At 41.3% G+C, this 13,564-nt stretch overlaps 1 protein-coding gene across 1 annotated transcript in view; it reads right to left on the bottom strand.

Moving 5' to 3' along the window:
• Positions 1 to 12,332, bottom strand: part of bsnb (bassoon (presynaptic cytomatrix protein) b) — a 79,932-nt gene extending 67,600 nt beyond the window's left edge. Inside the window, exons 1-2 of the mRNA XM_026167802.2 lie at positions 12,049 to 12,332; positions 2,266 to 2,656 (exon numbers count right to left, since the gene is read on the bottom strand). Coding sequence (XP_026023587.2) covers positions 2,266 to 2,656; positions 12,049 to 12,227 — 570 coding nt within the window. The 5' untranslated portion in view covers positions 12,228 to 12,332. The remainder of the gene's footprint in view (positions 1 to 2,265; positions 2,657 to 12,048) is intronic.
• Positions 12,333 to 13,564: the final 1,232 nt, after the last annotated feature.

Genomic DNA, 13,564 nt, shown 5'->3' with positions numbered 1-13,564 from the left:
GTTTCCACTTTGGTCCATGCTTTTTTCTTTCTCATCTTTCCATTCCCCACTGCTTTCTTCTTCCAACGTTTGCAGTCTCCTCTCTTATGCACCCGATGCATACATGTCATCAAGCTTACACACACCCATTGGGCAGTACATTTACATGCACGCATTTATCGTTCAAAAAACCTAAACATTATATTCTGCATCCTAATATTTACTCAGCCTACGGTCGCTCTGATAGCCTGTAGGCCAGCGTAACTGACATTGCTTCTTGGCTTCAATTTGCAACATGACTCAGTGAAGTTGATTTGAAACTTTGTGACAGATGACACAGCCACACTTGACTCACAGTTACAGTGAAGCATGGCCTAATTCAAATTAGGCAAGTGATTTATTTTCAGATGAAGGCAATAGGCTTTCTTAGCTACCTGTTAACAGCGATGAGTGTTTAGACGCATATGAATGATTGCGAATGATGGGGTAATGTGTTGTGCTCCTTTTTTGGGATGATATAAGAATCTGTTCAGATTTTTCAGAAGAGGCTCTGGGCATGATTAGGATGTGCTTGTCAGAAAGGATGGATGTATAATATACAGGCACAATATACTTCACATAAGTGTTATGTAAAGATAGATTAGCTGAATAAACAACAGAGTTTGCTCTAGAGGTAAGAGCCTCTGATTTATTATGGCTAGTAGGGGGTGAGTAATATATTACTATGCACCTTGGAAAAGTGCATGCAACCAGGTCTTTGCAGATGAAAGATTATAAGCCAACCAAACTATTAAATACTCCACCTATCAAGAGAAATCATGGCTGGAGCAGAAGTTCACAGCTCTCAAACAACATGCATCTAATTCACATCTTGACTCCCATTCATTTGGTGCAATTCAACCCATGAGTCAGTCAGAGCCAACTTGATAACAATTGTCATCAACAGCATTACTCATAAATGTCAATGAGAAATAACATTCAAAAGACAAATTAAACCAAATTGTAGCACCTGAATCACCCACTTCAAAAAAAAATGCATACACCACTATGACGTTACAAAGGGTGTAGAGGAAAAGACTGGCAGTGCAGCAGCCAGAGACCATGGCGACAGCTGGTGAAATAGCTGTTGGAAAGTGAGCAGGTACTGAGTTCAATTACTGATAACCCGTAGGAGCAAAGGACACTAATGACTGACCTCCACTACAGCAACAAGTGAGTCAGTTTGTACACTCACCAGCCACTTTGTTAGGTACACCTGTTCATCATAAAGAGTCAATCACATGGCAGCAACCAATCATGTTTAGGCATGTAGTCAAGACGACCTGCTGAAGTTGAAACTGTTGTTGTCTGATGGATGGGCTGGTCTGGTATGTGAGTGTTTTGGAAACTGGTGATCTCCTGTCAAACAACCATCTCTAGGGTTTACAGAAAATGGTCCAAAAAAGCAAAGGTGGCTGGTTGATGCCATAGGTCAGAGGAGGATGGAAGGAAGGAAACACTAATTCAAACAACAACTCATTACAACCAAGTGCAGTAGATCATCTCTGAAGCCACAACATGTTGAACCTTGAACACTTCATGCCACAAAGCTCAACTCATCTCAAACTGCTTTCATGAATATGAAAATGATTTCACTGTACTCAAATCTGCAGCACCTGTGTGATGCTATCATGTGGAACAAAATCTCTGAGGGATGTTTCCATCATCTTGTTGAATCTATGCTATAAAGTGTTAAGACAGGCCTGAAGGCAAAAGAGGATCCAACGTGGTACTAGCAAGGTGTACCTCCTAACGTCCCAGGTAAGTTTATACTGACAGGACTTTAGACGTGCAGTACACATATTTGACTGATGATGAAAATAATACAATCATGTGACAACAAACAAAACCTGATGGTGTTTAGACTTGGTCCTATTTTAAAGCAGATCAAAATTACAAGGAAAATCTTGTGCTCAGTTTGTCAACATTAGAGAGTAACCCTCTTCCTTTTATTCTCTTTAGCTCTGAGGCAGTCTGCAATGCTGTATGCATGAATTCATTCCAAATATGTTTGTGCAGTCGATTACACGGTTGCATTTTTTAACCTTTTTAGCAGTATTTGAGATGTTTTTGTTTCCGTGCGAATGCACCATGGCAGATGCTCACTACGTTTGTAACTCCCTCACTGACAGTAACCGGGAATCAGATGAATTCACCTTTACTATGTGGCACTGGTCTGCTGTAGTGAAAGATAAAAGAGAACAATCCTTGAAAATAAAAACATCTTGGTGAAGCAGATCCACCTACCTCTGTTAGGTCAGGGTTTGGGTTGAAGCCACACTGGTTGCACACCATGGAGCGGCACTGCGTGCAGGTGTTGATGTTCGGCTTGTCATCCCCAGTGCCCATCAAGTCGGTGGTTTTGCAGACGGGGCACAGTTTGCTGCTGGGCATGGGTGCTATTTGAGGCACAGAGTAAGGGGAGGTGGGGACACTGCCTCGGTCTGGGGACGCAGAAGGGGACCTCCCAGTTCTGCTACTACCGACGTCCACCTGCAGACTCTTCCTGGCCACATGGCCCTGGCCTTGCTCTCCATGAGGCGCAGCATGCTGTGGGGTGTCATGGGAAGCCAACCTGTCACCTGTCCCATGACCGATCTGGCCGCCTGCTTTAGGTCCTGAGTCTGATGGAGGTGGCCTGACAGAGAGGTAAAGAGAACACAAAACAAGGTGTACATTAGATCTGTGTCCTAAGCTAGGAGTATAACCAGTTTAACTAAAGAGACTATTGTTTACTGAGAGCCAACTGAGCATGGAAATATTTCTATTCGTCTAGGGATAGGAAAGGCTTTAGCTCTGAAAAAACTCAAGAAGCTTCTCAGCTATTCTCTCAATTACCCTTTGCAAGGTCAAGACTGAGTTTTACACACTTTATGTACATTTTACACTTTTAAAGTCATACGTTTTAAAAATCCTTTTCAGGTTCGCTTGCTGGAAATGGCTTTATGATCACTATATCAGACTGCACTGAAGCACACATATCCACTGTGCCTGTGACAAATAAAGTCTTTGAGTCCAGTTAACACGCTTATTCTTATAAGCACACATTTGCAAACACCCAGTCCATGCTATTTTTTACTCATGAATGCAAGGCCATCTATTGCATAAACGAGAACACCGAAATAAAAACTCATTATACTCTCTGCTGGAAGTAACTACACGGGGTTACGAGCTTTTTGGTTTTTTTCTTTTGTTAACATGCAGAAACTTTAAGAAAATAACCACAGCAGCCTTTTGGAGTGATTGAAAGTACTGAAAGAAGAATAGTGAACATCATTAAGAGAAACGTGGTGTTTCCGGGTTTAAACTTAGGAAAACAAAGGAACCTAACTTTGTTTTTCTGACCTTTTCTTTTATAATAAATTAGTATATATTTTAAATGCATTGCATTTGACTTTTTCTTAAGTGGGCTTTTATAGCTGTAACAGCTACTGAATATAAATAAGCAGCAGTGCTTCTTCATAAAGGATGCATTTTGGAGTCCTTCAGCTCTGAGATGCATTAGGCGCACATATCATTAAAAGATTGTATTGTGGTTCATGATGTGATAGCAGACCACTCAAAACAGAGGCCAGGAGTAAATCAAATGCTGCCTATTTTATAGTGCCTCTTTCTGTAAAGTGCTTGTCTTTAAAGCTGGTCTGTTCTCGCCTCAGCATTCTGTTTGGGGTGGCACAAAGGTGGCGTATCAGGACTGTAAACTTTGGGTTTTCTTGCACACCCTGGCCTTCAAGCACTGGTGCCAACAGTTAAATAGGAACGGAGGATTTCCACTGTCATAACAACTTAGACCTTGTTTAGTCATGGCCGTCATCTTCAAAGACAGTCGAAGCAGCAGCCCTGGATCCACAGTGAGGGAAGTGTGGCGATAATGGGGAGAATAAAGGAATTAAAATAGAGCATGTTAGCAATTGTGACTCATTGGCAAACACTTGAGTTGCCACAAAACTCTAACCTTGTTCAACTCTCTACAGGAGCTCTGTGTTTACTGCAGTGAGCCCATCGGGAAAATCTTTACTTTTCATCTATCGACTGTGAACTTGAAATTCACACAGTTGCTGACAGTCTATGGCGGACCATCACTTTCAGTCCTTCTGAGGCTACACTCATTCCTTCTCAGACATGGGATATGTAACATTGCTGGCTTCATGAATATTTAAAATGTAGGCATTCGGTGATTCATATGGGTCAGTTTTATGTTAATAATCCTCAGGGAACATTGACAGAGCAGTTACCAGTTTCACACAATATTATGTAGTATGAGCAAGATCTGACACTAAGTAACATATAATGAATTATTTTAACTTTTCTTTGATTAGCAGCTGTAATGCGATAGTTGTTTTGATCATTGTGTATGTGGTTATGGGAATAGATCCATACAAACTTGTACATATACAAATGTAGCTTATAAACTACAGTTCACCTGCCTGAAGTGAAGTACATAATGTAATTTGCAGTGAGATCCTGATCAATCCTGTCTCAATGTCAGGGATAATCTCACATAACTAATTAATGAAGTACTGCTGTTGTGCTGTGTGCACAAATGCATGAAACTCTCTCACTCTGAATAAACACAGTACAGTGTTGTGTGCGCCAATCCAATAATGGATTTGACTCCATGCATTCAGACGCGCTATGTTGAAAAGGATACTTAATGTTATCAGGTGTGACTCGGCGTGATTGCCGCCACTGCTGCTGATTTTACGAAGGTAAGCATTCAGACATGAAAGCCTCAGATAAATGAACATTTTTTAGTAGCTGATGCGTCTTACCGTTGATCCACTGTGCAGTCTACATTTAAGTCTATGTCAAGGTGTTTTCAGAAAATAATTGCAATTTAAAACACCGAGGCACTAAGTGGAGTCTCTTGTGGTTTATGTAAAGCCTCAGGCACCATGGCTTAATGAGAGTCAAAAGCATAGTTTAAACTTGAGGACACTTTTTCAAAAGATTTCTTCAAATGTTCTCATCCATCAGTAAGTGGTAATCCACTGAGAACAACTTGTGGCTTTGTGGCGAAAGCACTAGAGACTGCTTCACAAAGTGGATAGTAAGGCATTTGTGTGTTGCCAGTCTTTCGTGCTGGGGAGCCCCATGTGAAACTTTAGATCGCAAATAAGCAGAAAGATGATTAGATTGTCTACTCAGCCTTAATCATCCATGTGACAATATCCCAATGTCACATTAATTAAAAATTGAAATGCAAGACAATGAAAATCTCAGAGGAATTTTTTAGTATTACAGGAAACACTATTCCCTGAATTGCCAAGAATTAGATGGGAAAATTTTTACCACTTTCATATGAGAAGAGTAATATAAGTTAACTGCAGAGAGAAACATTTAGCATACCTCTGTTTTACTGTGAAAAATCTTATCCCTGTCTAATGTAGCTGAAGGTTTCCCATCAACGGACAACAGCAAAAAACATGTAGGTGCTGACAACTTTTGGACACGTGACAATCACGCTGACTATGTAGAATAAAGCGAATAAGCCCCTGGTTACACAGGCCATCTGTCCAACACAGGTCATGAGGCAAACATTAGATTTTAGGTTTTTTGCTGGAGGTTGACTGCAATCACTGTGAAAGTGATTGATAAAGCTCCAGTCACACGAGTCTACAGTCCACCCCGTAGCAAACGCCTGTTTCTAGGGGCAAATGTTTGTTCCCCAACTAGTTCCTGAAAACCTCCTTCTGATTGTCATAGGAGTGATGCACTCATCTGCAAATGCTGGTAAGCTCTTCAAGTTGTAGTAAAACTTTAAAAAGTACAACACAAACCAGAAATGGAGAAGCTTTGCCTTCAAAGTAAAAGTTGCGCCTTCTGAAACATTTTGTCTGCAGCACTGAGACACAATTTTTGCTTTGAAGGTGACCCTTCTCCATCTCAGGTTTGCCTCTCACTTTTTGAAGTTATAACACCCTTGGGCTAGTAGTTAGTGAGTATTTTTTAGACAAACATGAAAAACTACACGCAACTGTGACAGTCTGCTAGCATCCATGCATCCATCCTCTTTTGTTTATCCAATTCAGGGTCGTGGGAGGGCTGGAGCCTATCCTAGCTGCCATAGGGTAAGAGGTGGGGTACACCACCACGCCAGTCTGTTGCAGTGCTAGCACCCAAAGCAAACGATTTCATCCAGCAACAGCCAGAAACCTCCAGGAAACACCTGCCAACCAGTTGGGGCGCACACATTTAGCCCTAGCAACCGGTGGTTGTATCACATCCAATATGTCTGACAAATTAAGCAATGTGTGCATGATGTCACATGAGAAATTTGTACTGAAAAAATGCTCATGTTTTTATCATTACCCTCAGACAGAGCTGTTTTTGATATTTTCCCAAGCTTCAGGCTAAGCTAATCTAGCTAGTTACTTTGAGGTCCCTAATACTGACTAAACAGATATGAGTGTGATTTCTTATCTGTAGTACATCCTTTAGGTGCTTGCTAAAACACATGCAGTGGGCATTGACAGACTGGCGATGTAATGTGAGACAGGTGAGACAAAACTAGTCATGCTAATCCTGTCAATACTTTAGCACAGGAGGGTATCCACAAAGACTGAAAGTGCTGTTTGCACAGTGATGGCCATAGACATAGTAATTCAACTTAATCCACTATTAAATATCCAGCATAAGAGTCATGGCTGAGAGCCTTTTTGATCAGCATCTAATGTTCAAGTCGGTTTTCAGTTTAAATACAGAATAACATCAGCTCCCTTTAACATCAAATCAAAGCTTTTTTTTCCAAAATGTAGTAGTCTTGCTGTTTTTGTGCATTTCCATCTTTCCTCCCAGCAAAGTTTCATATAGTCCATGTTTTAACTAACAGTACTCATTGTCCTAATAAAAATCTAATTACTGGCCTATACAATATACCAACCCATTACATTGCTTTGAAAGGGTTTACTGAACAATAAAAACCACTGCAGCTATACAATAAACAGCAGGCATTCATTTATATTTACTTTTATCATTTGGATTAAAAATTGTCTTCGCACTGACATCTGGTGTGCCAATTAGGTCCGTTGGTAGAGGGGTAGTCATCAGACTGATGTGTGCTTAATTTTAGCTGGATAAAGTTTCAGAGTCTATACAGTGGAGATGCTACAGACACAACATTAAAACCACTCAAAGACAAATACTGACCATCTAGTCACACTACACTGCTCTCATAACTCCCAGGTCCCAAGTGTGAACAGTCTGATCCACAGAGACCTCAACTGGCAACTAAGTGCACCCAACAAGATTCCCCAGAGAGCCCATGTCCACAGCAAATCAGGGCTATTTTTACAGGATGATAGTTTAAATACTTGTGATGTAGTGTATGTTTGTATCTGGTTTAGGCTTTCTCTCTGTTGGAAATGAACCTGTAGCTGAGGCTTCTGAATGAATGTGCCTCCCATTTAGCAGTATTTAAAGGTCAGAGTAGAAAGGGTTAGGGTGATGAATGAGATGTGCACATGATTAATGGCATTATTTGATGCGAATGTCCAATTGCATGTTCAGTGTATCAGTAAAATGTAAATCCACCATTAAGTATCTGTTTGTCGAAAAGCATCAACAACTATCGCACTTGTTTTTCAATCAGCGCCGGGTACGTCACATCAAAAAGAAAAAGGAAAGAAAGAAAATGTAACAAGGTTATGTTTATTTCCCAGAAGGAAACACTTACAGCTTCATAATTATCCAGCAGGGCAGATTTAATTCTGTCATTCAATGGCTGCTGGACATTAGACAAGAGTGTTTCTGCGTGTAAGTGAATCATCGGGGTTAAAGAGGAACAAAGCAGGGGTTGGCACACATTTAAGCAATTTCTGTAAAAAAATATATAAAAATAAGAAAAAGTGATTATTAGTTGTTGCCACTAACAACCAGAAAAGATGTCAGACACAGAATGAATGATTTTCAATTAGTTTTTTCAATTGGTCAAACCTGCCAAAAAAGCTGTGACAACAAGATCCAAATCAATGTTATAAAGCGTGTATTACAGCATCTCTGACAACGTTACGTAGCTTTGTTTAACATCAGACAAGCTTGGCTGCCCCTAAAAAATGATGAGCAGCCAAGTCATAGATGAGGGGAAAGCTTACTCTAGAGCCAACATATTCCCAATCTTGCTGGACAAATGTAAAAGTAGTAGTTGCAGTGATGAAACTTTTAAGTTTATCCTGCAATGCCTCACATCATAAATGTGAAACATGGTTCAGTATATCAAATGGTCTTTCCCAAAAAATCACGCAGAGGTTCCTTCAAAAAGCAACCTCAAAGACAGCACGCAAGCTGTGAGCTACAGCTGTATTGTGTTTTGTGGCGATTGTTACTCTGATGGCAAAACGCATCCAGTGTGTAGTTGTGACTAGACTGGACACAGTGTCTGCGCTGCCAAAATATTCAACGTGGCATCCAAGTTCAGTTTCATCCGCAGAATGTCATGGTCCTGGGCCATGTGGGCCCAGTATTCTTAGTTTTCATGTATTTTCGTATTTTGTTCTTTATTTAGGCCATGCTTCCTGGGTTGATCTGTTACGTTGTTCCTTATGTGTTTTCCCTTCGTGACTCTTACCCCCTGTGTGCCCCTCTGTGTATTTATGAGCCCTCGTCTCTCTTCGTGCCTTATTCTATGTTTTCCCCAGCCCGTTATGTCTGCGTTCTTCCCGTGCTCTCTCTCCTCCTGTCTGAACCTCTGTGCCTGTACCCGTCAGCGTTATGTTCACCCCGCCCTGTCTCGTTATGGTTATTTGTGTCACCTGTGTTCCCCGTGTGTTCCCACTTTCCTCGTTAACCCTCTGTGTATTTCTGTCTGCGTCTTCCTCTGTTCGGCGTCGCGTTCTCCCTCATGTTGTGTGTGCTCCTCCCTGTGTTTCTTGGCGAGCTTTGTATTTAGTTATCCCAGTTTAGTTTTGTATGTCCTACGTTCTGCCGTGCCAGCATTAAAGCTGTGTTCTTTAAGTTTATCCCCGTGTCTGTGAGTCTGCATCTTGGGTCCTTCTCCTGCCTGCCACACAGCGATCATGACACAGAACAGCCTGGAAACACAAAGAAGATGGTACTTGACTTGGATATGTGGTTTTAGCCAGCTTCACGAGTAAAACGTATTTAAAAAAAATCATTTTAATTGATAAAATAAGTTTCTTCTTTTTTGAAAGTTTGATAATGCCGCTATTCTTTTCCATCTGTGAGTAATTGTGTTAAATAATCGCGATCTCATTATAGACAAAAATAACTGATTGTGATTTTTCGCCATAAAGTAGCAGTGCTGGTAGACATCCATTTTCTGTTTATAACAGTGTCATTAGTAAGGGTGCCAATGAAGAACTGGTTCCAAATAATTAAATCTTTTGCCTCCCAGCTTATCAATTCGTTTAACAATGCTGGCTTGTTTTTCTGACAGCTATGCATTGACTAACAATGATGTCAAACTCATACTGAGTCTTTTTTTTTTTTACTCGGTTACTATAATGTGTTCAGCCACAGAGATAATGTAACAATTGTGCTGATGCTGAAAAACTGTGTAGGACTTCTTATTTCCACAAAGAAACAAATCAGGAATCAATAAGAGAAAAGGTGAAGGCGCTAACCTATAATCAGAATCAAAAACAGTATTGGTAGCAATGATATTCTATAAATGCCCCTCCCTGGTGATAAACAATATGAACTGCTTTGCATTTGGAGTGTGCTCAAAGTCTTTGAATTTGAGTGTATCCATTACTTGTGATTGGTTTCATGCACTCTGCTTGTGTCTGGGTTCGTAAAGTACCAGTATCAATACTCAAACCCGCATTTAATATCAATATCAGTTCTCCACCAGTTGAGTTTTTAGACTGATAATAAGGAGATGCCAAAGCAGCAGGACACTGAGCTCATCGCTGTAAACAGGAACTATTTGGAGCTTGTGTCAGACTGCCTTTCAGTTGTGGTCAATAAGTCAGGATGACTATGCACTTAGTCAAAGCTGTTATGATAAGAGAAGAAGCAGAAGAGTGGCTCCCCTAGCTTCACAGACTCATACAGGGGCTCAGATAGAGTTCTCTAACTGCAGTAAATAAAGTGTAAAACTGTCAGAATTGGTCCCAAAAACCTCCTACGTGGAACTTGCTTTTGAATAAAGCTATATAAAGCATATTATACCCTTACTGATATTAATAGGCAAACCCATAAAATGGTGCACCTCATTTTCATTCAGATGAAAGTCTCCTATCTACAGTCTCAACCCAGGCGTTGTCTCATTATTTCTTAAACACTCACAAGGTCTTTGTAAAGGAATATGTTAAGGCAAGATTCAGACTGAATGTGCAGCCACAATCTTAAAAAGACTGTTTAAATTAGCCATATGATATACTCTCTGTCTCTCTCCCAGCCGATTTCTTATAATGCCTCCCTCGGTCTTTTAGTACACTCAGTCTCTCAGCAGTAGACATCACTTTATGAGATACCTTAGGGTGGATACCAGAGAGAAATCAAGATATAAAAGAATCATGAGGTTACAAGGGAGCTATGAGGATTTAAACCTGTTCCAAAGTGAATAGATGGGATGAACGGTAAATGCTTGGACGAACAGAAACACGAAGAAGACTGGACATTATTAAAAGCGTACGGTGTCCTTTTGCAGACCACACATAAAAAGCCCACTAAAACTCACTGTGGAATAAAAAGAAGTTAAGCAGCAGCGCAATGCAAAAAAAAAAAGGCATCAAAAACCAGACGTCTGTTGCACTAAGAAATCAGCACATAGCTTTGAATATCAGGCTAAAATCTATGGAAAGAGACTGTAAGCAGGTGTGGCGAATGTAAGACGCAGCTGTGACTGTGACTGTGCATGTGCATATTCAGGTCTACAACTGCTGAACTGTATAATTAAGGCAACATCAGATCTTGTTGGAAGGGCAATCCCTCCCACACACCCACACAGAAAACACAGACCTGCAGGCTGCTACATGTGATCACACTAATGATTTGTGCTGGCTTTTGGGAAAGGCTAATATTTTATTAGCCGACATTGCTGTCAGTATAAGCCAGCAAGGGGTGGTGGGAGGGTGTTAGGGGGAGTAGGGGTCCATGTAGTGTATGTTCCTGTTAATCTGAAGGTGATGCTGTCACATGAGAAGCTGCCACAACGCCATAACGCGTCTGAACTGAGTGTCTGGGTTTCTTGTGGTGAGATGCGAGCACCACTCTTGAGGAGAGGAAATCACGCTCTTTTTTTTCTCTTCTGTGCAGTACACAGAAAAGTGGAAAAAACAATTTTCACCGGATGCATATTGATTTGAGACTGAGACTGAGATCTGTTAACTGGGACAGCTGTGGGTTATGCTCTCTGGCACTGCTCTTCCACTGACGCTGGCGATATCTAAGGGTAGCTTTGTCATCCTACAGACGTCTCCTTGCAAGGTGGAGGGTGATTTGTCATGACTCTCTATTTACTAGCACTGATGTCGAGGCATGCTCGGTGGAAATCATCATGTAATGGAAGCGATCGAGCCCTTCAACGTGAGATCCAGTGCACTTTGAATCATTTACAATTATATATATATATATATATATATATATATATATATATATATATATATATATATATATATATATATATATATATATATATATATACTTAACACTGCCTCACTACGTCGCTCTTTCATTCATGATACTTGCTGGTGCCTCGGGACAGACACCGTGAAAACGGGCGTAAATTCCTACTTCAGACGTCTGAGAGCATATTTACGTTTTATTGATTGCACATCGAGACCGTTGCATATTAATTTTCTTATTAACAGGGCGGTGCTGCCAAAAAAATTACAAATAAAAAGCATAAATTGGTCTGAAAGGGGGGTGGTGGTAAATTGTGTTGACAGTGATATTGAAATAAATAATTTAGCACCCATTCAAGTCTATCTACACGCAGTCGGTTGATCCTATATCTACGCTGCACATCGTTAGGCTACTAATGTACGCTACACACCACGTTGCCGTGTAGCCTCCCTGATTCCTCTCCACACTTTGGCGGAGAAGCGTCCTAGCTATTGCTGCTACCTGTTAATCCCCGGCCCGGGTCCAGCCCCACTTCCTCCGGCTGGCGCTCCATTGCTGGGCTTGATGAGCTGTCCAGAGTCCGGTGGTGCTGAAATGGAAGCCGGAGCCCCTGCTGCAGGGACGGCGGGGCCGGGCTGTCCCGCCTGTCCCTCCCCTTCCATGCTGGCCTCGTTCCCCATCGCCTCGGGATAGGTCTCGATGGACAGAAACGATGTTGTAGATGGTTCTACAGCTGTGGTGAAAACTCAGATGAAACTCAGCGGTGCTCCCCTTCCGCCATCATCACCTACAATTCAGCATCCCGCACGGAGCACGCGCGCTGACGGAGAGGGTGAGGGAGCGCGCTGACGCAATGGGTGGTGACTTGTGTGGCTCGTACGTGCGCGTGCACGGTGGTCACTTATCTCAAGCGAGCCTCGAGACACCACGGCGCAAATTCCCCTGGCCCGAGACCTCCAGGGCGCATGACTGGAGAGCAGTGAGGCATCCCTGATTCAGAGCACGTCGTTTCCTTTATGGACCGTTTGTTTAGTAACCTAAATGATGGAGACACCAAACAAAGCGAAGTGTGTGTTTGAGATGCCTGACTACTTTTTGAAGTTTCGCTTTTGTGAGCCTGCTGAAAGTCAGAGAAAATAAAATAATACTGAAAGACTTCAAAACATTGTGTCAAAGCAGTTTCCAGCCAATGGTGTGGCTAGAAATAATCCAATAATATTATATTTGCAATCTTAACAGGAGATTTGTAAGACAGACACCCTCTCTTTTAATATTAGCTTTAAAACTTTCAGTACTACCTTAATTATGCTGCAATAGGGCTAGACTACTGGGGGCTTCCCATGATGCACTGAGCGTTTCTTCTTCACTTATCTTTTTTTACTCACTGTGTGTTTATAGACCACTCTACATTTAATCATTATTAATCTATGTCTTCCACAGCCTGTCTTTTGTCCTGTCTTCCTCTCCTCACCCCCAGCCCATCATGGTAGTGGGCTGCCCCTCTCTGAGCCTGGTTCTGTCAGAGGTTTCTTCCGGTTAAAAGTTAGTTTTTCTTTCACACTATTGACATGGCGCTTGCTATTAGTTAGGTCTGATAGTTGGGGTTTCTCTGCATTACTGTCTTTACTTTACAAAATTAAGCACTTTGAGGCAACTGTTGTTGCGATTTGGCACTATATAAATAAAGTACAATCGAATTAGCTTTCTTGCAAGACATAAAGTAAAAAAAAATCCTGTTAACGTAATCCATCTTTTTTATTCAGCAAAAAGAATAAAATGATATGGAATCAAGCACTTGTACCTGAAATCAAATGAAACACAGTTAAACCTCTAAAAATAGTTGCACAGATCTTCAGGAAGTCCATAGTCGGCCACAAGTGATTTGGTTATACTTGCAATTTAATTACATTTCTCTAGAGCTAAAGCAATTATTGTCATCCAGCAGACAATTAATCACCAAGCATTTCGGGCTAATGTTTCAAGTCATTTAAGCAAAAAGGCCAACTGTTTCCTGGAG

Source organism: Astatotilapia calliptera, chromosome 5, assembly GCF_964374335.1.
Source record: "Astatotilapia calliptera chromosome 5, fAstCal68.1, whole genome shotgun sequence".
NCBI classification, from domain to species: Eukaryota; Metazoa; Chordata; class Actinopteri; order Cichliformes; family Cichlidae; genus Astatotilapia; species Astatotilapia calliptera.
The sequence above is the reverse complement of the archived record's forward strand: the minus strand, read 5'-3'. Positions and strand labels throughout refer to the sequence as shown.